Source organism: Drosophila obscura, unplaced genomic scaffold (assembly GCF_018151105.1).
Source record: "Drosophila obscura isolate BZ-5 IFL unplaced genomic scaffold, ASM1815110v1 contig_186, whole genome shotgun sequence".
NCBI classification, from domain to species: Eukaryota; Metazoa; Arthropoda; class Insecta; order Diptera; family Drosophilidae; genus Drosophila; species Drosophila obscura.
In genome coordinates, this window is record NW_024542774.1 from 1,889,287 (window position 1) to 1,916,594 (window position 27,308).

Here is a 27,308-nt window from a genome sequence, read left to right on the forward strand (position 1 = left end):
GTGCTGCTGATGCTGCTGCTGCTGCTTTTAGTCCACCGGACACAGAATGCGGAATTAAATGTATTATGCAACGGAATCAAACACACTAGAGAGGGGCGCATAGGGACGTATTGTGGTTTATTTTAACGGACTAATACAATTGTCAATAATTCAATTTGAATTGAAATTCAATTAGTCTACAAAGTACATGACAGTGATACACATACGCACACCTAGAAAGTTATTTTGTTTTTTTTGGTTTTGCTTTTAACTATTTGTAGGTTACAGTATTTTTGGATTCTCTTCTGGTAAGTATTGGGATTTCCATTTTGGCTTAACTTTAATTGGTAGAACAATCGAATTACGTAGACAAATATGTATGTAGTTCAAAATTTGATTAGTGGTTTAGCCAGCTGATATACCAAGTACTGTGTATAGTGATATGAGTGTATAACACCCTTCGAAATCTTCAAAAAACTGCTGGCTACCCCAAGTGTTCCCATTAGTCGCTGATATTTGCATGTATGTATGTATGTACGAGGGTTACAGTTGGTTGATAAGATATTGAGCGCCAGTGAGGGCTCTTCAGATTTGTTTCATTTAACTACACCAAGTAACAATGTATAAACTGTATTACATATAAAACAAACTCCTATGTATATCTTATTCTTATACATATCATATATAACTAAATAACTTTTGGCTTGGCCTTAGCCTGCACCGAAATTATCAAAGAAATTATATTAAATCTCCATTTAAACTACTAAACAAATCAACATTTCTGCACAGTTATACTTTGTATGCATGTATGTACATGCCTTCACACATACTACATGTGTATACTCGTACGTATGCAGATATACTCGTATGTTATAGTATACTATATCATCACAATTCACTTTGCATCTGCTTTTATTCTTTTCATATACAAATCCATTAGTTATCTCCTGCCATGCTCTGTACCATCTAAAAGATTATTACGTAGTAGTATCTCAAATAAATCCTATTGGCTAAGTAATTCAGAAAAAGAAACAACACAAAGGGATTCTCAGTGCTCACACACTCACACACTTGCAACGGATTTACCCACCCACCCACACCCTTCCTAAGTATCCCCCATTCACCCATTCTTCTTATATGGCAGCTGTAACTTGTGTGAAAATGGAAAAAAAAAACGTTTGCACGATTTTACGAGTATTCTTTATAGTAAATCTCCCACAAAGTACCTCAAAATGTAAACAAAAATTGGCTTTATGGAAACTATGATATTTTTTTTTAGCAATTAAGCATATGTAGTTACACCCTGTATAGTCCTTGATAAACATTCAAATTTATTTTACAATTACGTTTTTTGCATAGTAAATGGTTTTACTTATGTTGTACTTTCCGTAAAAGATTATCTTATTAATTTGTGTTTCCTTAAAAGCCAAAAGAAAATGCCACGAAATTGCTTTATGGTATTTCATTCATTACTCTTTTTATGGTTGTGATTTTCTTTTGACCTTCGTATTTGATTTAAGTGGAGAGGAAATGCAAACCTTCTTTTACCTATTCACCACCACCATTAAGACATTTAGATTTTTTGAAACGCTTCAATATTGACTAGTACAGTGTTAGCTAGATGTGCAATTGAATATGTGTATACTTGTAAATATGTATATTCCTTTTTCAATTAACCTTAGTTTAGGGCTATGTTTAAGTTATTATACCTGTGGGTATTATGCTAATCAATCAATGGAAAACGCATTAAATTTAGTCTTCTTCCAGAATAACAACGACTGAGCCATTAATTTCTCATCAAAAGGAACTCTATGAACTGTATTACGATTCTTCGATACCTCGCCAAGCATCCCCCTTTTGCCCCGTCACTGATTAAATTTAAATTCCGCACACAAATTTCTACCTCAGGCAGGAATAAAATTTACAAAATCTAAATTCTGTAGTCGTATAAAAGTAAATTCAAATATAAATAAACTGGTCCCCGGTCCCTGGTAAACCGTAGTAACCAAAAACTCAAAATGGTATGCCATCCATGCCAGGAATTAATATCCTAATGCTTGCACGCTGCAGACTCAAAACCGATTTCCCCTGAATATTTGGAATTAATTCTGTTGAAGAGACTGACGAAAGTCTCTATCTAAAACTGAGAGACATTTTTGCTTGGAAATCTGAAAAATGGACAGCGGCCTGCGGTCTGGTCAAAATAGGAATACAATCTGCACTCTTTAAATAAACTGTGTACGCTCCTGTACCCATGCAGGCAAAGAGTATCTTTTTTGGGTAAGTCAATGTGGCACATAACATGCATACACTAATTTTATAGTTTTACATTTATTATCAACACATACAGGTTACTGGTTTTGTTTGCCTTTGAGCAGGTTTTGGGTTTCCACGAATCTGATGCTGTTATCGCGCCCATTGTTTATGCACACTAATTAACTGTCAACTAGTATAAATAATACATATTGTGTGGCCACATAATCCATAATTTAATTATGCCCCTGACGCCCAAAATATTTACTGCAAATTGCAGTCATCGGATGCGTTGTTGATTTGCTGTTTGGTCTTGCGTGAGGCGCGGCGGATGAGGGATCTAAAAAGGCAATGCATATAGATATAAAGGGTGTAAAGAAAAAGGGAAACCAGAATGCAGGCATGTGTGTCACTCACCTGGAACGCGGCTTCAGTTTCGCCTCGGCACTGGTGCTGGCCACATCTACAGCATCGACGAGGCTGGAGGACTTCTTATCGCCGCTGCCCCCAGCCCCGCCCAATGCCGGACTGTTCATGCGATTTTTGTCTATAACGAAATTGAATAATTCCTAATTATAAAATTTGCTGTTCATTTGGCCAAGCTCAAAGCTACCACATAGGGAATGCTGCAGTTTGCAATCCAATTTCCCGAATGCGGTTGTGTTGCGCGTGGCCCCTTGCTGGTTGCTAGAGAAACTGCTGCTGCCACATGGCTGAGGAACTCATTCAAGTATGCACTGCTGCCACTGAAAGTTGCCATAATTAACTTGAGTAGAAAACAGGGGTGGGGCGGGGGGCACCATACTCGAGAAAGTTCCTTGGAATTCATGTGCTCCTCGAAATGAGTTTTTCGCAGTCGGTTGAACAGATATGCACAACGAATTTGAAGATAAGACTGATACAAGACTCCTTAGTGTTTTCCTCTTATCACATCTCAGCACCGAAAAGATGATTGCTCTCTTACTCTCAAGGCAGCAGCATCCACTTACCCATTCAAGTCGAGTGAGTGACGCCAATGAAGTTATTAACTTCCGACTAATCCCCAATCAACCTGCCATTACCCTGCCAGAAGGTGTTGAATTTCAACAAAAGAGGTGTTCAGGAGCAAGATATTTGCTGGTTTGCTGAGCTGAGCTGCTGCTCTTTGTGAGCCATTCAATCGTCCAATAAAGCCAAAGACAAACAATGGGCTTATAGTACAATGGACGGTGGGATGAACTGAGGTGTGAATTATGGAAACCATAACGAAAGCACAGACTCCATTTAGGTATACAATTTTAAAGCCTATTAAGCTGTCTGAGTATTTATCTGGGTTAATGATCCGTGCAAACGGAATTATTGAACTCGTCAGCAGTTGGATTGTCTGTATGACAGAATGTTGCATGACAGTGGTAGTACTTCTTTGTGGCGACTGTCACCAGTAACACCATTGTTGTCAAAAAAGAAGAAAAAAAATCAAAAACCCGCGAAGGCTCTCTAACCCCCTGCACAGCTCGCAACCCACAGCAGAATTTCAGTCATGCAGAGTATTCTGGAAACCCTAACCTAGCCAGAGCGCAGCATCATAAAAATATTGCCATTCAAGCACAAAAGCAAACACATACGGAGTACTCGTGCTAGGGTGGAAATGGTTGTAGGTCTTTGCTTGGGGCTCGTTTTTGCAGATATAAATTGTGCATATGCGGCGGGAATTGATGCGTATGCCGTGTAACAGAAATTTAAATTAAATTTGTTTTATTTTCCCTTTTGTTTCCAGTGGGTTCTCATCAGACGGCTTCAGCCTCGGAGCTGCGTGGAGCTCCAAATGAAAGAAACACACAAAACATTTGTGTGCTCCAATGCTCCAATTTTACCCTTGCTCTTGTGTGACTAAATGGCATTTGGCAATATAAAATTGGTTTATGCGAGAACAAATTGCGGCCATAGATGTTAAATGGGTGGAATATGGTGAAGTTTAAGCTTTAACTGCAAACAGATTCAACGCATAAACGTGGCACCGAATGTATTTCACATTTGAAGTATATTAAGGAACTCTTCACAATTGAGTTTGGCCCAGGGCTGACAGGCTGCTTGCGGTGCCACGCGAAACCTCCCCAACGACACAATCTAATGGAGGGGCTGGGGAAGCCGCTTTCTAGCCACAGAATATGTATGTGGCCTGCAGCCTTGGCTTTGTCTCATGGTTTCAGCTTACGCGCGAGGCCATTTTGATGTCCTCACTCAAGCACATACACACATTCACCGACACTTCTAAGCTGTAAGCACGTGTCCTCACACACAGGCACACACACAATCGCAAAATCGCAGCCACAAAATGGCAGCGCCGTAAATGAAATTTCTGTGATTTGTTTTTGCATACGCCGCGTTGTACTTTTTAAGGCAATTACTTGACTGTGGCAAGACCCACTCTCAGCGACAGTCTCGGCACCTTGACTCCTCAAGTGATTGAGTGCTTAGACTCATTTTTGGGGGCACATTCAAGCCGACTCTTAGAGCTGTGCTGTCCATTGAACCAGAGGAGATATGAGTACCCCTGCCACTCGACCTTTGCCATTCCGACCACAATTGTCGCCGTGTTTCGTCTGCCTGTCATCGACAGTTGTGGCTCTTGGCACCAAATATTTGACAACATTTTTGGCCAGCATTTAATATGTTTTGTGGACACACGCAGAGAGAAATAGAGAGTGTGAAAAGTGTACATGAACATGGCTGCTTGTTTGCATTTAAATTTAAATTTTCTGGAAATTGTGTGCCTTAAATATAATATCCACTCTGAGGCTTTTGCCAGCGGCCAACTTTGCACTTAATTTGATAACTTTAACTGAGTTTAAATGGAAATGGAGAGGAACAAGCAAGAAAATGGGTAAAGGGTAAAACATGGTTTTGAGGCAACTAAAAATGTTATCAAAGGACTTCCAGGCAAACAATTAAATTATTGGCAGCGATGTGGAGAGAGACAGAAGGATGGCTGTGAACGGCAGCTCGTAATGATTCAACAACTTTTTTCTTGAGCGGAAATTAAATTAATTATTTGGCTGGCATTTAATGGGATGAGCGGGGAAGGATGGAGTCAGCGGCAACATTTTGGGGAAACATTAATTAACTAGATATTTATACTTTGCGGAGCCAAAATTGAAAACTTCCCCAGCCGCGACCCGGCCGCCGGCCGTCGGATGCCTTCTGCTGTTCTTTCTGTTTTCATATGCTGCCCACTAAGTTTGTAATGAGATGATAAACCATTCATTCCATTATTGGGTAATTAGAAGGTCAAGCTCTTTAATTAATACACGTGCTTGGCCCAGGCACTTTTTGATCAAATTCGGCACGGGGCTGCTGAGAAAGGTTTTTCCCTTCCACAAGCAGACTGTTATCTTTTCTTGTCTCTGGCTGGTCTTTCGTTTTTCTTTGGTTTTCTTTGCTTTTTTGCATGTTTTTAGCTTGGACCTCCTTTTTGTCGCCCAATGAATAATGAAAAAGAGTTTGTCTTTGTCAATTGGGTGGCATTGGCGATGGGATGTCCTGGGAGTCCTGATCCATTATGGCTGCCGAATTCCACAATTAATTAGGGGCCAGCAATTCTGCGATGTAGCTGCCATGCTAATTGCATTCAATTAGCCAAATTGGCAAAATTGTAGTCAAGTTTAAGTACCGCCCATTAATTGGCACCCGGTTTAATTCGGCCAGTACCGTTTTGTGTGATTTAAAATGCTTAAATTAATAAATGTCCATCAATAATTGATTAAGCCAACTGCGAGGCAACTGCGTCCTAGTCATAAGCCCCCAGATTAATTACACCGTTGACCTGGCAGAGACGTGCGCTAATTATTGCATTTATGGGGAGGCGATTAAAGCTCGGAATAATGTTGTAAATGGACTCGAGAGTGGCACGCTTGAAGCACCATTGAAGGACCCATGGAAGGTCGGGATTGGCCGCCGTTGAACTGTGAACTGCGCGACATACCAAACTTTCAATCAGAACTGGCGAATATGAATTTTTAATTGATATTTGAAGCTGCCAGAGCGGCGGAAAAGCTGAAAACAATCGCAAAATGGCTTCCATGCCGCTGGTTGTTATTTCCGTTTTCATTTCGCGCGAATACAGTCACGGCCATGGCCATGTTCATGGCAACTGGTGGCTTTTCACACTATTATGTCCCGCTCCGATCGTCCCATACTTACTGCGACTAGACGAGGCGCTTACGTAGGCTGATGAGCGGCGCTTGAATCCGCTGGGCGCCGCCTCAGCGGCCGCACCGCCGCCGGACCCGCTGCTGCCGCTGCTGGCGGGCAGGTAGCGGGACAGGGAAAGCAGGGACTTGAACAGCTCAGTAACGTTGCTGTCCTCTTTCGCTGAACACTCGAGGACTTTGGCCCTGAAAAGGAAAAAAAGGCAAAAAAAAAGGTTTGTTATAAAAAAAAGGATACTTTTTGAAGCTATGCATACACTGCGTATACGTAATGGATGCATCCGAAGTTTCAAACAAGCGAAAATGTAAATTCCGAAAAACAAACAGCAACAATACGAGCATGTTCGATGCATAACATTCGGTGTTTTTGTGTGCCGCAACAAATTGGGACATGCGGCAAGTGGCAAGGGCGTCAACGACAGCGATCCGAGGGCAGGAACAGTAGCAGTAACAGTGGCAATAGTGGCTAATGGACGAATTAAGCATGTCATGGTTTCGCTGCAACTTGCGGCCACCATGCCGATTCGCTGAGCCGACAAGCTGCGGCTAGGCCGGAGTCAAGAACGAGGCACGTTTGCCATGCCGAACATATGCATGTATCAATATCGTAAAATAAACTGAAAATATCTGAACCATGTGCGCTGAAAACAACTGAAATATGCGTAATATTTCAATGTTTTAAAATTATCAATAATAATATTCTGAGAATTTAATTTATTATTAATGTATTGCTTTTATTTCAAGTACTCAACAGACCTGTAGATATAATCCTTACGGCTCATTCAGCCAAAAAAAAAATATTTAATATTTATTTATTCCGCAGATTTTCATTTAATTTTCACGGTCGAATGATCCAAAAAAAAAACATATAAATGGCTGAATGGTTGATCCCATAAGCTGTCACAGCAGTAAATCAAACTAAAAGTGTTGTCCACATAGCCACAGTAATGTTTTTTCATATTAACAGCAAACACAAATGGCCAGAGAAATGCGCATGACTTTGCAATTAAATGCTGTATAAATACGTTGTTCCACCTTTGACAAAGTAAACCAATTACACGTGAGTGAATGTGAGCACTGTTTCTATACGTACAAACATATACTGATAGTATGTATTTATATTCAGTCAGGCTGATAAATGCACTCGAGTGGCGTACACTCGTAGCGTTTAACCGCAGACAGAACACGGACAGACGGACATACGGACGGTCAGGTAGCAACAGCAGAGCACAAAGTGCATTGCCGCTTCCTGCTGGGCTGGAGAATGCTTCACAAAACTTGCCACGTCAAGTCTGTTTGGGGTTGTGGCAGCGCAGTGAGAGCGGGAGTGGAAGTGGATATGCGGAGGGGGGATTGTGGTGAGCTGTGTTGAGGTGCGAGATTGTGGCCATGGGGTTAAGGCGCTTCTCAGCCCAGCCTGACATACCCAAAACCGCACCATCAATCTACGTAAATGTTTAATCCAGCAGGGATTTTGTATGTAATGCTAACGCGAATAGTCTGCTGGCGTGAGTTCTGTGTCCTGCCACCCCGTGTCCTGTGTCTCGTGTCCTGCTTCATCCTCTGTCATCTCCATTCTACGGTTGAGTGCGCCTTCTGTGTGGTGTCTGGTGCTTTTAAATAAGTTTACGCACGCATGTTTTACCCGCAACACGAGCCGGCCCCGACACGCCTCCCCTTATCCACCGCCCTGGGACTGGCCTCAGCTCCGCTCCGATCTGCTCCTCCTCACCTTAAATGGAATTATGCCAAGCCCCTTCAGGGCGGTCGGCACGTATGTGATTGTAAGTGATTTTTACGGGCCCTGGTTTGCGGTGTATTTAGGCCGCAATTACAACATGAAAACTGCCTGCTTTGTAGGCAAGTGCGAGGCTCCTTTATGGGAGAGGACATGAATCCCCCTTTCAGAGCCAATTGTCACGCGAGAAATGCATTAAAAGTGTTGATGTCGGAACATACACAAGTTAATCAGGTCAGTTCCAGCAGATCTTAAAGTGCCTTAAAGAAATATTACAGCAATTTACAGTCATAGTCCTGTCATCTCTCTCTCTCTCTCTCGCAGCCCGACAAACTAACATTGAATGTAGTTAGTCATATCATATTTCTGTTCGGCATGGTCACGAATACGTACTTGTATCATACTGGGACCAGGTGATATGCTACATGACAGCGACACCGATTGCAGTGCCATCGAATATGGCCAATTAGAAACTATTTCCTGTGAAATGCCCCACTGCAATTTGCAGTTTTTCAGCTGGTTCTGCTCGTGTTACTGCTGGAAATGGGCCATTTTTTGTATGGTAACAAATGCCATTTAATGAGCACCGCAACCCGATCCTCGGACAATGAAACTGATTTCAGTGGCAAATGGCTCCGGGAAGTGCTCGCCAGCACTCCCTTTCACTGCCTGCTGTCACGCTCGCCGTCGCTTAATTTCATTTGTAGCAATTTAATTGCGCCGTTTGGCGTTTGCCTTCTGCAGTTTGCAGTTTTCCATTTGCCATTTCGCTTCCTATTTGAACTGTTTGGTTGTATGGTGCGGGGCGTTGAGGATGGTTGAAAGGGAGGTTTCGTACAATTTATGGAGCTTTTTTAATTCCACTTTGTTGCGTTACTTATGAAAATTGCAGCTGTTTTGGTGGTTGTGCGGTTTTGGGGGCTGCCAGGACATGGCATTGGCTTTGTTGGCCCCTAATTGCTGTCGCCTGCCGCAGCTGTTGTGCAATTTTATTTGGGGAAATACATAGTTGTATTTTGTTGAATTAATGGCTGAACTTACCTCAAGCGCGGTAGCTCGCAGAACACCCAATCTGTCACCTCCTCCTGTTTGACCTCTCTGTGGGTGGGTGCCAGGTCGGCTTTGTTCCCGGCAATCACAATAGGAATGTCCTGTGAGATGACAAAGACGGAATTAGCAGTAAGAGTCGAGTCAAGTACGAGTATGAGTACGAGCAGGGGCAGGTCCAATTGTACTGTTCACGCTGAACGCAATGTCGGGAAGCTGAAAGCCACGGCACAAACAAAGCCACGCTCCCGGTGGAAGGGTGAAATGCGCTATAATTGACACTGGGGAACAATGGCAGCGCGTAGCGGTAAACGGAAAAGCGAATAGGAAAACAATAACAGCAGCCAGCTGCAGAGTCGGTGAACAAGAGAACTGAGTGGGGCCTAAGCTCTCAACTGGTGGTATTCCGCCTCAAAGGAGAGCATTTTTAATTGCTTTTCGAGCAGCGGCAATCACACTGCTTATGAGTGATTTCCCTCTAAAATGCAGGAGCCCATCTCCATTTCCATTTCCTCATGCAACTGCAACTGCAACACTCACCTGAAAGTCGCCGCGCTGCTCTCGGATCTCCTCGAAGCACTGCTTCACACACTGGAAGCTGGGCGCTGATGTGGCGGCATAGACGAGCATGAACGCGTGCGCCGTGGCAATGGAGAGGCGTCGCATGGCGGGGAATTGCATGTCACCGGACGTGTCCAAAATGTCCACCTGCAACAGAGACGGAGCATGCAACATTGATGAGCAAAAATTACGTGTAATGAAAAATCCCATGACTAAAATTTGATTACAGGCCGCACGCTGTACATTTTCATATTTGATGAGCCAAATTTAATTGGGTTTCCCGCAATTTTATTAAAGAAAACTGCCAGTCCATTGCCAGTTTCAAGTTCTGTAAAGAGTCGCGTTTTAAATGTGAAGAGGAGCCTAGGACAAGGACAAGTACCGTACCGTACCCCGTGGTGGTGTCTGCGTTTGGATGATGGTTCGTGGTTCGCGGCTCGTGCCTCGTGTCCCGTTCAATGCTCAGTTGATGCCACCTAATCCCTACTGTCGGCATCTGTTATTTTGTATATCTATCGTTGCTGTGTGGCGTATACGCGATACGCATTGTTCTCCAGCCGCAGTGTCAAAAGCGTGTTAAGGCCAACGTCAACGCTAAAACCTAAGCCGAACGTTTAGCAGTGTCAGTGTCTGCTCCCCCCTGCAGCCATCCAGAGTCCACCCTCCTGATCCAGCCACCATTCAGCCTTGGCCATTGTGACGCAAATTTGTAACCGAATGAGTAAACTTTATTAAAAACAGTTTACGAAATGACACAATTTATATTTGCGACAGCAATTCTGTTCGTGTCCATGTGGCAGGCATCGGCATTGTTCATTATTCATTGTTCGGTTCATAGGCATCGAGTTTATAGCTGTATGGCTACGTCATACACATGCTCGTACGACACAAAATTGCTTTTTAGACGCAGAAAATCGTTTAGTGCAATGTAATGTTCCCATTTGATGACCACACGCAGCTCCCAGAATCAGTCACAGCGGGTTGCAGTTGCTCCTTGTGTTCGCCAGTTCGAGTATAGGCCATTAAGCAGAGCCCCAACAGCAGCAACACTGTAGAAGGAGGAGCCATAGCAACAGGAGAAGCCAGTGGCAAATTTTCTAGGTAAAATTAATTTGGATGCATTTTGCTGTTGGAGACTGCATAAATCACTTTAAGCCACACTGACAGCCCACGAGTGGAATTCAATCTAAGCACGATTATTCAGCCCACGCCTTACCTCTCCCCCATTAAGATGGCCATTGGGCGCGAAAATGAAATTAATTAAAACATTTTCCTGGAAAGGGAGCCTGGGAATAACACTTGGCGACGACGACGCCACCACCAACAGTGTCGATGTCGCCTTTCAACATCAATTCTGCCAACATCAACAGCGATTATGATGATCATAATAATGATGATGATGAAGATGGTTGGTGGCTGGCTGGTGGTGATGAAGGTGACGTTACCATCAGTTACATGTCAGCAGTCGCCCAGCCCAGACCCCTCCTATCCAGTTTACCTATTAATCAACTTTGTGGCCCAACTTTTCCCGGATATACCCGTACTACTACTCGTGCGTTAGGGTGCTTGCGGTGTGAGACAAGTTTGAGCAGCAAATAATCAGCTTAAACACTGGCAAGTGTGGAGGATGGGGGAGATGTGCCATCGCAGCAGGAAGTTCCCAGCCATGACAAGGCCCCAAGAATGTGGCAGTTGCCAGTGTTGTCTATTCGGATGGAAATCTCTCGAATTCTGCTATAATTGGCTAGTTGGCTAGGCTCCATTGAAAGCACAAAGTTAACTTTAAGTGTCCAAAATTAGAGAATTTCACCATTCACAGTATATCGACATCAAAGTGATATATATATTAAAACGTTGAAGTAATTAAAAAAAATGTTCAGGAAAATCTTCTCGTCTAAACTAACATAAACCATTTCCGCAAACCCTGTACTGAGCTTTCTTTTTAAGGGCATCGCTGTGTGGAAAGTGTCACAAATTTCCCAATGGCATTTTCACTGTTTTGAGCGTGATTAATGAGCTTCACGTCCTTGTCGAGCACAGCAAGCACTGGTTCATCCAGATTCTTCTAGTGAAAATGAAGGAATCGTGAAAGAGAGACCCTGATACCACGATACCACGAAAAAACAATTAACATAGACTTGCCTCAAGTGCATATTAATTTACAACATGTCATTCGTTTAATTTGCGTTTTCCTGTTAAATATATGTATGCGCAATCCTGCTCATTTATGCCCTTGTGCAGAGATTGAACAGGTAATGAGCAACCACAACCAACGCTTAGCCACAACCTCACAGGCCGTCATCCCTTCCACTCCATGCCATACCGTGAGACCAAGGTAACCAAGGAACACACGTGTATAGGATTATACCTTGCATATGGAATTTAATACCTTCTGTTAGTGATGTTGTCAGAGACTTCAGTAGAGGCAATTCTCCAGAAATCCAATTAGTAGATTTCAGCCTAATTAATGTGCTTACGAGCAGCATTTCTGGCTACTTGATGGTATGCTCACTATGATTGGGTTAATGAATTCCGCTTCTAATGGCAGGCTTGCACTTTAACTTATCCACTTTGAGTGCAAACGAACAATACGCGACGGAAAACAAAGGTGCTCCTCCTCTTGAAAATGTCAGCAAGTAACCACAATGAATCCTAACACAGTACAAGTTTTTTTGCACTTTCAGTCTTTCATTTGCACTTACGGCATGGCAATGCTTTGTACTCGGACCCCGGACACAGACTCACCTTTAGCGTGACGCCACCCAGGTCGTACTCGCGGTTGTAGAGATCCTCGACGGTGGCACGGTACTTGTCTGTGTACGTTTTAAATAGGAAACGCTTTACAATGGAGCTTTTGCCCACCCCTGCACCGCCCAGCAGAACAAGGCGTATGCGTTCCAAGTCCGCCATTATATCGTCGTCGTTGTCTGTTTAGACTGTGAATCGTTTGTCGCTCAAGGGATTGGCCTCCCACTAAAGAGTGCTCTGCTCTCCAGGCACTGGTGCAGAAGGATCCTTCTGTGTCGTTTACTTTCAATGAAATGCCTTTGGCTTTATGTTTTATTGTGTTTCTGTTTCTGGAACATTATGAGTTCGCGTGTTGCGTCGCACTTTAGTTTGATTTCCGGTTTCCGCTTCAATTTTGGTGTGCTGGCAACACTTTCACCTCTGCCATTGCCACAGCAGCTAGAACCGTGCGGACTTCCTCTTTAGCGATTTCCGCATCCGCTCGAGGGTGGCTGCTATGTGCTAAAAGTAAACATAGAACAGGAAATTTTTAATTTAAATTTAATCTTTGGCTCTAGAGCAACCAACCCAATATTTCAGAATTTAATTTAAAACTTTTCCTTTTCCAAACTTGAAGAACATTTGTTTATGTTTGCCGGCCCTGATTGACTTTGCTGCCCTGCATGTTCAACAAATTGCGCAGCTCGAGCCAAAAGCTATGGTTGCAACTGCAACTGCAGCGGCAGCTTCCACTCGTATGTAATCATAATCGGCTCACGTGTTTGCCTCGCAAATCAGATAAGTCTGTAGTCCAAATAAACCCACATCGATACAGAAGCCAGCATCCAGCCATCTGATTCATTGCAGACAAGTAGCAGCTGGCTGCAGCGGCTGGAGTGGCTGCTGCTGTGGATGTCCCGCACCCAGTGTGTATCTGTACGCTATTCAGGCATTCTAAATATAGTAGCGATAGAGCACACAGATATAGTCGTAAGCAGATGAAACGGAAGGCCCTTTACCATGTCTATGTCAGTGTCTGTGCAATGTACTCGTACTTGTACCCATACTCCTGCATACTAAGTGCACGTAGTCAATTCAATTTTCAAGCTTTTTTTGCAAGTCAGTCGAGCGGCATAGCCGCTTTGCACCTGAGAGGCATATCAGCTACACTCAGCAATCTCCTTTCCACCTACCTACTCTAATTGCAACATGATGATATAATTAGGTTTGCTGGGGAAATTGGTATCTTTTCCAGGTAAGTGCACATATTGCAGGTGCTTCGGATCGGGGCAAGAACGGGGCCAATGCACATGGCTGGAAAAATTTTGTTTAAAGACATAACTGAATATTCAACGCCTGCCAACAGATAACAACTTGAGGGCTTCGGTGCACAGTGTGCATCTGGTGATAATTACCCCCAATGCACACTGGGAACTAATAAACTGCTCCCCCTGACATGGATGCTTGTGCCACCAGAGGCGACAGACCAGATCCAATTGCTAAATGTTGTTTCAGTTATGTTCAGCACGAACAGACAGCCGAATGAACTCTCACTAGCCTGCGTGCCAGGTGCTCTTTATTGACAGGTTAGACAATTGGAAGGATATCTAATTGCTGGGTTCATGCTGGAATACTAATGGAGTGTTTATCTGCAGGTTACATACAATTGTTGGAAAATAATGCAGATGATTGTAATCATATTCAAAGCAGACAAATTTCGATTATATTCTAGATACTCGTACTCGCCGCTAGCTGTTTCTCGTTTATTTGACTCGTGTCTTGTGTGTCATCATTAGAAGGTACGAGATATATATATATGCAAAATTCACAGCCATTTTACATTGTGATGATGATAAATTTTAATGAGAAATCTGTTTGCCTGTGAAGTTTGTTGCTCCACACAATATTTTCCTTGTTTTATCCGTTTCGGAAAACCCTGCGCAGCTGCCTACGCATGTGGGGAATGCATTTGCATCTGTATTGCTCTCAAAGAGCCTGGCATAGAGGGGAGGAGGGAAGGAGTACTTAGTCTGCACTGGCTAATGCGATGTGTAGTGCTTGTAGTAGTGGGTAGTGGGAGAGCAACTCTGAAAGCATTGGAGTAATGCTGCTAATTGCATGGAAATGCAGAGGAAAGTAAGATGATTGGAATATCAATATGTATGCGTATGCCATGGGGGACTATCTATCTTATAATTTAATTCACTGCTGAATGCTGCCCAGCAACGCGGCAAACTTTGGCACACGCAGCAGCCATGACAATGTTTTCCGCTACACAGAAAAATTTAATTAAATCTAGTAGGCCCACGCAGAAGTCGCAAGACAGCAGGCAACCGACATGGGAGTACTCGTACCAGCGACATCTGTGTCTGGGCCTGGGCCTGCGCCTGAACATACATATGTACATACTTGTACATACATATATATATTTTTAAAGAACAGCGGGCCCGACCAAAAGTTTACGCGTTTACATTTTAAAGCGCACTGAAGGAACGAGCGGAACTTGAATTAATTTTTCCTGTTTGCCGCAAATGAAAACGTTCCTGCTGTTGACATTTTCTGTTGTTTCTATCTGCCACCCAAACATGTCATCAACAACTCAAAGAGCGAAGGACCTCTGAAAACTTTTCCGGGACGTGTCTGCTCGAGCACCCAAAAATTGCAAATGTGTTCAAAAGCAAAAGCAACAGACACTGAAAAAAAGCCAGAAATGAAAACCGAAAATTGGTGCTTCCTTTTTCAATTTTTTAGCTTTGTTGAAAATCAATTTATGTTGCTACGAATGAGTTAAGCTACCTCCCGAAATCATAAGCTGAAAAACACGTGGATTGAAACTAGCGAAAACGGATTTATTGATTAGTTTCAGAAAGGTCGGATAGGGATCAGGCCAGAGTTGTTGATGTTGATGCTGATGGTTTTGCTGCTTTGGCATTTCTTGACACGACGGACGGCATTTAAAATGTCATCAAAAGCACATTTGCCTGCTTGCCACAACAATGGGGCAGAGAGATGCACTCAAGTACTCAAGTACCCAAGTACCCAAGTACCCAAGGATTTGTGTGCAATGGCGAGAAAATAGAGCATATGACATGATAGCAGATAGCAGTCCGACTCGACTGACTCTCTGACTCTGAGCTTAAAAACTCTTAGAATCCCCATGGGGCATTTACATCGAAAAGGAGAGACATGCAGATACAGTTTGTCTGTCCCTTGTGAATGACAAACTAACTTTCCTATTTGCATCTGGACACAGTTCAGGCCACGTCTATCACTGGGGTCCAGAGAGTTTACCAATATTTGTTAGTCTCATGCCAAAGCTGCCCAATGACTGTTCCCCATAGTTGATTAAAATGCCTCAAATGCCGCAGGCAAATCAAAAGTTCTTGGAAACCGCTCACAGAAGCTTCCGCGAAAAGTTTGCCAGGGGACGTTCTCGAATGTGTGGGATGTGTGTGTGTGTGCGTGAGTGCTTCCGCTCGATCGCACCTGGACTATGTGAACTGCCTTTGTTGCGAATGATGGACATGCGCTAACCTTTGGCCATCGGCAGCCACACAGCGAGAAATAAGCGCCACAAAGTGTCATGTTTCCTTAACAGATTCTACCTATAGATTAGTGTATGATATCTTTAGCTATTAGGCTCCCACATTAAATCAATAAATTACCTGAAACTTATTTCATAGCTAAATGGTATCGTGTCCAAAGCAGCTCAGGCAAGTCTTTATATAAATTAATTTATTGCCTCTCCAAGTTTCTTCGAGTGAGCTTGCTCGACGTCCCAGAAACCAAGAATTGGAATGTTGTGGCTAACCGCGACCGGACCACAACTAATTGAGATTGTTTTTGGGAGAGCAGCTTGATTTGTTTGAAATTTGTTAATGCAAAAAACCCAAAATGCCATTTATTTTGTGCTACGACAAAATTGCGCAAAACCCGACAATTTAGAAACTTTATTGAGTCGAGGCCGTGCACAGGGTCATTTACCGAATATAAAGTATTACATTTTATGTGTGATTAACTTTCAGCATGTGTGTCTATGCTGTGGGCTGTGCGTCCTGTGGCTTTGCGATGCTTAAATCATAAAATACGCTTTTATGTTGCACACACAAACGGGCCACGCGTCATGCCATCTGGCATCTGGCGTTGGGTTGCAAATTGCGGGTTTGCAAACGAATCTGCCCGGCCTGACGCCCAGCTCGAAGATTTATTGCCATGGATTTGAACTGCTAATAGGGCCAAAAACGGTCACAGCTATAAACAAATTATTTTATGAGGCTGATGGCAAAATACCGTTGTCGATTCTGGTCGTCAGGCTGGCGTCGCGTAGCACCCCTTTCTCTCCGCTCTAGGGGTCGTTGACACAGCTTCATGATTACAAAGTGGTGGCGCGAAAACGGGGCCAACAAGCATCGCCCTTAAAGTGTTGATTACAGCGATGATGGCGGCTCTTTATGGCTCCGTCTAACACACCACCAAAGCACAGCACACATGACGCCCCCAGAGGTGTGCTTGATGTTCAATTCAGACACAAAACTCTCATAAGCGCCGACCAGACCTGCACTGAGAAAAATCAGGAAGTCAATATTATAATTCTACTCTCTGTTATTTTAACAATTTTGTCGGCTTCTTTTTGGTCACTGTGTATGTTCCTCTTTTATTCGCTCAGTGTAACTTGAACTCTTCTTTCGCGGTGGCTGGTCTTTAAAGCCTTTTTCCTTTTTCTGGCTCAATGGTGTGCGGAAAATGGGTCACTAGCTGTTACATATTTATACTAATCACAGCAAATGACCGACGAGAACGAAAAGCGACCAGGGAGCTAGATCCAAGAGTGTTCTCTGCCATTTCCCCTCCTATTGCCTGGAACTCCTGGCGAACGCCTTTTATCTGCTCGACTTAAGTGTTATTAAAAACTTTGCTGAGGTACTCGTATCTAAAAATAGGTGGTGAGGGTGCGAGGTCGCGTTACTTTGACCGCTCGCCGCTTGGGCAAACACTTTACACTGGCAGCGTTCTCATTATGCTATCCGGAGAGGGCGAGAGGGTGTGAGTCCTTAGCGTAGACTCAATGAGCAAACTCTGCAATAGCCACAACAGCAGCCACATCGCAAAATTGTAACTAACAATGGTGGAAAGTTGGAACAAGAGTTTGATGTAGTTGGGATTCGAAGCCATGCGGCTAATTGGAGAGCGAACAAGAAGGCAGCAACAGGAGAAATTCCCATAACTGAGTTGGTCACACGAGTGCCATTAAAAGGTGCTTACATTTTACATTTTAGGCGGTGTATTTTATTGCTTTTATTGCTATTGTTTGTCCTATCGACAGCTGCAATCGGATCCCAATCGAATCCATAGCGCTTTCGCAATCAAGAAAAGGTTTCCTGGCACACGCAAAATTTCGTAATCAACTTTGTGCGATTTGTGGGATGCTGCTGATGATGATGGTAAGAAGTTTCAGCTGGGGGATCCAATAAATCGGATTGCAGCTGAAGCGTGAAAAGCCAGCAAGGCAAAATCTGGCAGAAGCTGAAAAAGAAGCTGGCAGAAGTGGAGAGTGAAGAAAGGTCAGTAAACCGCAGGGTGTCCGCCACCCAGCCTCAAAGCCAGAGCCCTGCCATGCTGGTTCTAGCTTCCACAGCTTCCACAGCTAATGGCTAAGCAAACAAGGCAAGGCAGGGCAAGGACGAAGACGAGGACTAGAGCGCTGCTGTGGGGAGGAAATCATTGAGGGTGCAAGAAAATTAATGCAAAAACTTAATCAGGCGCAAGAAGGATTTGATTGGTGCAGTGGCGATGGTGGACGCGGTGCCAGGGAGTAGAGCTGGCTGTGGAGCTGGAGCTGGGGCAGGTGCAGATTGTTCGCGCTGCAGTCAGTGCCCAGAGGGGCAGACCTGTCATCGATTGTCAACATCTGTTGAACCGCAAATTAAACACAAACAAACCAACCAGTCACACTGGAGGGGTCGGCAGTCGCGCCAGGGATGAGTGGAAAGGGGTAAGTGTGTAGGGAGGGGAGACAGACCGGCGAAAGAGAACTTACTCACTTGCCGCCACTCTTTGTGTTTGCCCTTTGGCCAAAAGAGTGCAAACCTTGTTCACAATTGTCCCCGCCGTCGGTCGTAAACCCATCCACACGCCCGTGGGGCATGCATGGCTGTCTGTGCAGCTGCTGCAGTTGCATGTGGACCCTGGCACACGTCTGCCTGTTCTGCCCCCGCGGCCGCCCTTTGTAGGTTAATCGTAATGCTCACCCACACAATGACAATGAAAATGGCCATGTCTGTGTTTGTGTCTGTATCTGTGTGCCGAGTGCGTCTTGGCGTCAATTGATTTGACTTGCGCCCCCGTCTCCGACCCACTTGGGGCACTTTCCCTGTGTCCTGTGTCGAGCGATTTTGGCAGCTCATGTGTGTTTACATAGCGCTTGCTCTTTCGCTCTCTTTGTCTTTGAGAGTGTGTTTGTGTGTGTCCGTGTCTATGTCAATAGCGCTAAAAATGTATAAGCTACCCCCCAACAGAACTTGTTCTCCTCCAGTCCAGGGAGTTCCCTGCTTGCGTGCCATGTGTACTCCAATTTATATGCATGTTGCTGTTCGCTTTTCATTCGAATTCTGAATAATAGAAACAGTTGTGGAAATAACGTCGTAAACTCAGGCAACTGTATCCCCTCCCCCCCACCTTCCAACCAACTGTATCATTTTGTGCCTCAACCGAAACACAAACAGAATGCAATATGCAATTCCCACAAAAATTTAAATCAGTTGCAAATATAATCAAGACTTTTAAAATTTGCCAAATCAGAGGAGAAGCATCAGGAATGCATTTTAAATGAATAATATTGTCATGGCAATACTATAGATATTTATTTACGATTTTTGAAGCTATCCATCCCCCTAACATTTACTTTGTCAAATGAATTTTGTTCACATTCTCTTCATTTTGCCTGCTTCTCTGTGTAGCCAAGCATGTCTCCGTCTGGGCGCCTTGCCTTGGTAAGTTTCAATTAAAATGGGGGAAAATCTGCACTCTCAAAGAAATGCACACCAGCGGGAGAGAGCTGAGACAGAGGCATGCAGAGACTAAGACACAGGATAGAGCGTTGCCATGGCTTTGTGAAATTCAAAATTCCTTCCTGGATAAATTGAGCTTATTTATCAAAGTTTTAATTAAAACCTTCATTGAGGAACTTCAAATGGGCAAGTGTGTAATTACAACTGTGATGACAGCCTGCTCTCTACCTGTGTTCCTGCGAATCCTAGATCTTCAAGACGAATCTGAGACCAGGACTATCCACCTTAATGTATGCAACAAAATAAAATTCACACAAAATTGAATTAGACTTAATAAACAAGAGTGCCGAGGAAGCACAAAAGGCGCAGCAGAAAAAAGCCCTGAAATAAGTGGGAGAACGCCAAGAGTAAAAAAAAGTATAGAGACAGAGAGAGAGAGAGAGAGAGAGAGCCAGTAAAGATGGAGAGAAGTACATAAAGAAGTTGAAGCTGTCTAGAAGGTAATAGAGAAGGAACCCAGGGCAGATTCATAAAGCACGCAACGCGCCTTACGCTTGAGTGACTTTCGGAGAAACGAGAAAGAATGAGCAGCGGAAACACGAGCGAAAACAACCAAACGGAGTGCGTACAGCCACAGAGGAGTGTAATGGGAGGGGGGGAAAAGAACTGCTGCGACACGGTAAAAAATGTGAAAAAAAGCAAAAGGCAAAGCAAGAAAAATCACAAACAGCATTCCCAGCATAACAACGGACGAGGCACGAAACGACAGCATGAATTTCTGAAAGTCGAAGGGAAAACTTCTTTTATCCAATACTCCCCTTACTCCCAGTATACCCTTTTAAGAGGGTCCGTCGATCTTTGAAATTACAAGATACATAATGCGCATACGCATCGATGTCAGTTGCTCAGAAAAACCCGGAACACGCACCACTTATGACGAGTATAAAAAGATGACAATCGGATCATCATATCAGACCTAATGAGCACATCTCGGACATAGCCCACTTGGCTTTGTCAGTTCCGTGCTGTCAGGACAACAAAGTGGACATAATTTGATTTGGCCTCTCTGCCAGATTCCACTCCCATCCACACCACCCCCCACCTATCACTGAAATGCCCTTTGACGGGATTCCATGCCCACATTGAGGCCTCAAAACTTTCTCAAAGTGTAGCCGGCTGGGAATGGCAGCTCGACGCTCTTCCACCCAGCCACCCGCCAGCCATTGACAGAGCCTTTGAGCAAACCAACAAATGGACCGACAGACGACCTGGCTAAGGGACTACTGGCGGACAGGCAAACAAGTTTTTTTTTTGCCCGCGGACAGCATTCGTAGGGGTTGCCACCGCTAGAAAAGATATAAAATAAATTGCGGAATGCCAACAAATAAAAATTTATAAGTGTAGGCATAAAAACATCCCTCATTCTGCCCCCCATTCCCACAGCCAGACTACGGCACGCCCCTTCTGGGGAAACCTCTCTTCCTTGTCAAGATTTCTGCCGACCGAACCAAGACGATTATAAAGAGATTTGTGTGTCTGTGTCGCGGCTGTAGTTTGAGTTTGAGTTGGAATATGAACAGGGACAGAGACAGTGGACAGGGGACAGGGTACAGGGACAGGAGCAGATTGTTCCGTGCCTGATGAGGCGCTGATGACTGTCATCATAATCTCGATTAACATAATAATATCCGTAATCGTAATCATCATTGATGCTGCCCTGATTGTGTCTGTCTGCTGTGGCTGTTGTCTAATTTTATCATCTCATTCTTTCGCTGGACCCAAATTGCCCATAAGTTCGTTTGGTCTGATGTCTTTTTTATGTTTCATTGTTTGTCCTTCGCGATTTGAATTTAATTGCTTAGGGTACGATACCCATGCCCATTGAAGAGGAGGTTCCCGATCTGTGGATTGATGTAATCGCCCGACGGGTCAACCATTTCCTTGATTTTCAAATTTTGTACTTTAAAGCAGCTTAAAGTCCAGCAAAATGAAACGAACTCAATTTGATGTTATCATGGCCATTTCTGGGTGAAAAACGGCCAGAAATCAGGAAAAAAAAAAACAAAAGAGAAAAGAGAAAAAAGGGAAATGCATAAAACGGCGAGGAAACTTTTAGAAAATTCATTTGCCCACTCGAAGCATCCAAGCGACTGCGGAATGGATGGAATATACGAACCTATTGATTGTGCTGTGCATATGGCACCGCTGCGAGGGGATTGGGGATTGGCCCTGGACTTGGACTTGGACAGGTGATGGGGTGAACAAAAAATGGCAACAAAAACTGGCCCACAGTGAGCGGAAGTTTAGTCGAGATTGTCAATGACCAAAGCCAAAGCCCGAGAAGAGGGAAAGGCGAACGCACTTGCGGACATTTTGAGTGATTCACTGAGGCATATGCCATCATTTTTTCTTTTTACCCATACTACTCATACCCCCTTAAAGGGAAAGGGCATGTAAAGGGAAAGGGCGTGTGTCGTACAGAAAAGACTGCTCCTCCCATTCGGCTTCGATCTATCAGAGTTAATGTTCAGGTTGTACTGACTGCATCTGACACTTTGAAATTGAACCAAAGAAAGTTTCGGACTGTATCCTGGTGCCATTGAATGTCCTTCCAGTGTTGCGGTCAGTTATCTTGAGCTGGTCACTGATTTCTTCTTGGAATGCACTCAGCTGCCCTTCAATTGAGTTTACGGGTTGTTTTCGGTTTCGGTTCGTGGTTTTCTTTAGTTTTGATTTTCCACTTGATCGAGTGCAAATTTCAGGCAACAGCCCCGCACTTGCCTCCGCTACCACCTTAGCTCCTACGTCAACAGCTGTTCACTCAACCGTGTTATCAAATTATGAGAATTTTCAACGTAAATATGCATTGCTAATGTGACTGAATTGTTCCCGTTAATTAGGTTGCACCAGCAGGACTATGGCTGTGCCTGGTCTTGGTCCTCGTCCTGCCACATGCCTCAAAGACCACCTGCCCACCCACCTGCCTATCTGCCTAGCTGCCGCTCTGGGACTGTTGGCGTTCTGCATAATTTCCTGTTTGTGGCAAAAAGCTTTCTGGCTGCTTGAAATCGTTGTGCAATTACTGCAAATTGTTCAGCACATTTGTGTGTGGCTCATTTTGCATATTCTATGTGTCAGCAGCCCATTATAATATCAAGTTGAGGAACGTGCCGCAATCGCTTTTCCCCTCACACATACACCACACACACACACACACACACACACTCTTTATGGGCTCGACTCTCTATCTGAGAAGTAAGTCAAATGGGCATTTTGTAGCTGGAGTTGAAATGGCTTTTAATATAATGCGATATTTGTTTGCTTTCCATTGGCCCACATTCCTGAAAGGCTTCACAGTCTTGTAGACAAAGCGTTTAATGGTCATTCAGTGCCTTCAAGCGTATCCCATCCCATCCCATACCCCCTACCCAGCTACCCAGCTTGTTGAGACACAAATTCCATGCAATAAAATTTCAATAAAGTTTCAAAAATACACAAGTCTGTGAAGCAGAGGGAATGGGACAGGGAAATGGGCGGAGAAAGGCCAAAAAGCAAAATCCGTTAGACCATAAAAACAGCACAAGAACAAACATGACCATTCCCATCGGTGTTCTCATCAATGAGTGGAAGACAACGGAAAGGGTCGGATCCGGGGCCGATACTTTAATCAAATGCGACCGCAGCAACAAGAGGCTATAGGGCCCCCAAAAGTGTATTGTGGGTGACAACTCAATGAAGCCATTGGCGGGCAGGGTTGAGGATGGCTGTAGGCTCACAAGTGCTGCCGCAAAAAAGGAACAAAATTCTATTAAAGTAAGTGGAAATGGAGGTATCAAGGCGTAAACCCGAGGGCCACACGCACATGGGAAAGGAAGGGACCGTCGCCGTTGGCCGTTGGCTGGCCAAGTGGAAGCTTTGAACCTTTTATGTGATTTTAATTTTAGCTTAACAACAGACTGATTTTCCAGTCTTAAAGTGAGCTCTTTTGACAGCATTTAGTGGCAGGATTTATCTTATTCTCTGATGCTCGCACTCCGACTGATGTGCACTTTCCTGTGAAAATTCCCTTTGCATAAGTATTGCAATTTTCACCAGCTGTCAGAGCACATCCTCAGGGCTGAGGCCCCTGTGCGTATGAGTGATATGCAAATAAGATTGGCGTGCCAGTCGCAGACAGACAGAATATCGCAGTAGCAGTACCCAGCAGCTGCCAATTAATTGCAGGTCCTCAAAGGTGCCAGTCACATATCATATGCCCGAATATGCCCCGACAACATGAAAAAACCTTGGGCCCTAGAGACTGGCAGGCATTCACATTATCAATTAGATGAGGCAAATATAATTAATAGACGCCACAGCCGCGGGCTCCTTTGTGCCTGACAAATGATAACGATGCGGCGGAAGTAATGAACCACAGAAGTCCCAAACAAAGGCCACCACCACAACACAGACACTCGCATAAATACGGGGAAAACTTGGCTTTGATATCATGTTGATCGGGGCAGAGTTGTTCCAGAGAATAATCCATGGCAAAACTATGGCAACTGCCGCCGCACTTGTGGCATCCGGTCTAGACTTCGTTATAACATAGTGGGCGTTCGGCGAGTTGTGGGTGGTGGGTGTGGGTGAGTGTCCCTGGGGGTTTTTCATGCAGCTGCTGGGCTCTGCTCTGATTAAAGATACAATAAATAAAACATACATACTCGTATATCTGGCTGCATTGCTGTATGTGGGTGTGCGTTATTCCCCATTTACAGTTTGGCAGTAAAAACATTTAATCCGGCATAAACATATGGAACATAGGCATACGCGTACATTAGGGGATGAAGGCGACAGGTGAGCAGTGGGCTTTGGCCACCCACCATTCCCTTATCCTCAGACATCTGCTAGAACGCCCGTCCTGACAGCTGGAAGCCACAGCCAAGGAAAATCTTAGCTTTAAACGTCGAATTATTCATTCATACTTGGGAGTGAGTAACGCAAACAATTTGCGTTTTTGTATTCGCTGCCGAATTCCTAGATACGAGTCTCTAGGGTCCCGGACCCCGGAGTGATAAACCTTTTTTCCCAACTCTCTGTTTGCCTTTCATCAGAAAGCGCCAAGCACATTGCGAAATACTCAGAAAAATATATGGAATTACAAATTGAAAAAAAAGAAATTAAATGAATGAATGAATACGCAGATGAGGATTGGCTTTTTCCAGCGAAATTTGAAACCAAATTAAAATTCTATTTCCACAAAAAAAAAGGTGATAGATAGGGTGTGTGCTAGGCAACGCTCCTACTCTAAAATTCATCTGTAACATCTCTGGCACAGCCTGGCTTCAAGAGTGCTTTCAATCACAGTAGAGATGCGCGTAGCGCAAGGGTACGCCTGCTATGAAACTCTGCTAGGTAACATGGCTAAATCCGATTATAGAAACCCAAAACCAGCTATGAATAGATTGGAGGGAGAGAGGATTTTGATTTTGGCTTCTATTTTGGCTTTGACAAATTTAGAATTTATGAGATATGCTTTAGGGGGAGCCAGCTGCCACTGCCGCCATGTGCGAGCCGTGTGTAATCGTAATAAAAATGCACAACATGGCACAACGCTTTTTCCCTCCAGCTCGGAACACACAAAAGGCAGATCTACAGGCAACTTAGAGCTTACTTAGAGATGTTAACTGCCGTAAGGACTCTTTGACTCTACTCCTCCAAAAACAGAAATACAAAAAAAAAAAGAAAATAACCTAAAGAGTCGGAGTAAAAGTTGCGGCAGCTACAAATTTAATGCGCTTACGATAAATTTTTATTATTCCAGCGGATGATGCCGTTAAAATTGGATATTGAAGACACCTATGTATGGAAGGGGGTGGGGCAGGGGCAGGGGCAGGGATACGGACACGGAGTATGCGAAAAATTTGAATTTTCCGCCATAGCCGTTACTTTTGCTGTTTCCCAGATACTTTAAAGTCCGCTTTCCTTTTCGCACTTACAAGCAGAACGTGCGTCGTTGCTGTTTCAGCCACTGCCTTTGTTTATGTTTTAATGCGGCCATAAAATGCAGGAGAGGATGGACACGAATGGTGCCTGGACGCATTCCAAATGACCGGACGTTCCCACACTTACACACAGTACTACTGGGGGACATGTCCTGCAGGCCTTTGTAGGTCAAAGTAGAAGCCTGTGGGTCGGTGGGCTCTGTGCCCCTGGCTTACCTGGCGTATACTTAATCACCTCGAAGTAACTGGCAAAACTGTTGGAAAACTGCAAGTCGGCACGTGAGATTGATTAAACTTCTGATTTATGTTCGCGCAAATCTCTCCGATCACGAGCACACAAAGCCACAGACAGACACCTGGAAAATGCCACTGGACGAAGAACTGTAAATGTAACCGTCGCTTCTTCAGCGTTTCCTTTTGGGGAACTGTCGATCTCGGAACACGCGCGTTGCTGTCAAGCTTCAAACTGCTTGACTGTCCGCTCGAGTCGTTCTTTTTATAGGGCTCGGGCAGGGACACGGACACTTGCCGCCAATACAGGCATTCAAAACACAACATGTTGCAGGTTGGGCATCCAACCTAACAAGTCTTGCAACCACCCAAGGCGCAGGCGTCGGCTAGGCAGCCCGCAGGACCTCTCTAGGAATAGTCGGGTTCAGAACCAACAAAGCTTTCGATGTCTGATGTCGTCTGATGGCGGCTTATGCCTCAAACATGCTGCAAAGATTGCGAGCTGTTTATCCTCTCCTCAGGCATTGTCAACCGTGTTCGGGTGATATCAATTCCTCTGACAGTTGAATTTGATAAAAAGCCAAAGTACGTTCTGGGCAATTGGCAGAATTATCAGCGAACAATTCTCGGGAGAAACTCTTCCTTGATAGTTCCGCAGAAGCTGTACACCTCGGGCTGTGTTTCAGCTCCTTGCTACGGAATTCCTAATCCTTTTCCAATTTTGCCATTCTTCCACTTTGTGGCAGTCCACTTGAGTAACAAGGATTCTGCAGAAGCACTCCAAATGAACAGCAGCCTGCAATGCTTGGACACGCACCTGAAACGAAAAAAAAGGCAGTAATCGGGCTAAAAGAAGCCTCTCTCGTGTCTTTCACAGATTTTCATTTGGATTTTGAATGGTTGAATGGCACGGCCAGTGAAAATATTGGCATAAAAATGCTAATTAACAATTAATTAGATAGTAAACGATGGAACAGCGGCAGAGGGAACAGACGATGAGAGCACTGCGTATGCGTGATAATTGCTTACCTCTGAGCATATCCTGCACTCTTCGTTAATATTCAATAGCAGGCATTCATTTTAAAATGTTAACTAACTTTTGCACTTTTCCGCAGTGCCCCGAGAGTCGGTCAGGGCAAGCAAAAAAGGGACATTCGCTAGAGGAGCAATGTCCTTTAGAAAGGCTGGCAACTTTCAGCTAAAAGGCTGAAGTATTTCATTAACCTGCCTCGTCCAGATACGCACATTGGCAGCTGATGTCCGGCTGTCTGGCTGTCCGGCTCTCCGTGCGGAAAGCGTTGGCTTGTTTGGCCTGACGCTTCGCCCCCTTTGGGTGCTGCCCCGTTTTAACCAACGATGGAATCAGCGATGCCTGGAAGAGCGGTAAATTGTGTCCAGTGGCTACCGAAGCGTGTTGGTATTTTATTATCATTTTTGTGGTTCTCTGGCCATGTAACGTCACTGTGTGGTGTGGTGTGGTGTGTGGTGCGGTGCCGTGTGTGAGCTGCTGGAGTTTACACTTCAGGTGGTCCTTGTCCCTCGATTCAATGAATATTTCATTTGCAGCTGGGAGTCCTTACAGTGCCAATCCGTA

General features: G+C 44.3%; 1 protein-coding gene and 1 long non-coding RNA gene across 2 annotated transcripts; one reads left to right on the forward strand and one right to left on the reverse strand.

Moving 5' to 3' along the window:
• Nucleotides 1–194: 194 nt before the first annotated feature.
• LOC121404153 lies at nucleotides 195–2,761 on the forward strand. The gene is made up of 3 exons (XR_005967751.1): nucleotides 195–287; nucleotides 2,019–2,259; nucleotides 2,330–2,761. It is a non-coding gene; the product is annotated as an uncharacterized LOC121404153 (long non-coding RNA).
• Nucleotides 1,514–25,937, reverse strand: LOC111076228 (GTP-binding protein Di-Ras2). The gene is made up of 7 exons (XM_022369923.2): nucleotides 25,700–25,937; nucleotides 12,511–13,014; nucleotides 9,745–9,912; nucleotides 9,199–9,308; nucleotides 6,412–6,605; nucleotides 2,650–2,779; nucleotides 1,514–2,572 (listed from the first exon to the last, which is right to left on the reverse strand). Exons 2-7 carry the CDS (start codon nucleotides 12,673–12,675, stop codon nucleotides 2,497–2,499), a joined length of 843 nt encoding a protein of 280 aa, XP_022225615.1. The 5' UTR covers nucleotides 12,676–13,014; nucleotides 25,700–25,937; the 3' UTR covers nucleotides 1,514–2,496.
• Between the last annotated feature and the right edge of the window lie 1,371 nt (nucleotides 25,938–27,308).

Bases quoted from the DNA above. Each gene is read 5' to 3' on its own strand.
- LOC111076228 (XM_022369923.2), bottom strand. From the start codon at position 12,675: ATGGCGGACTTGGAACGCATACGCCTTGTTCTGCTGGGCGGTGCAGGG. The intron at 9,309-9,744 runs GTGAGTGTTGCA...GTCATCTCACAG, and splicing joins AGCAGCGCGGCGACTTTCAG to GACATTCCTATTGTGATTGC. The intron at 2,573-2,649 runs GTGAGTGACACA...TTGCCTTTTTAG, and splicing joins AAACTGAAGCCGCGTTCCAG to ATCCCTCATCCGCCGCGCCT.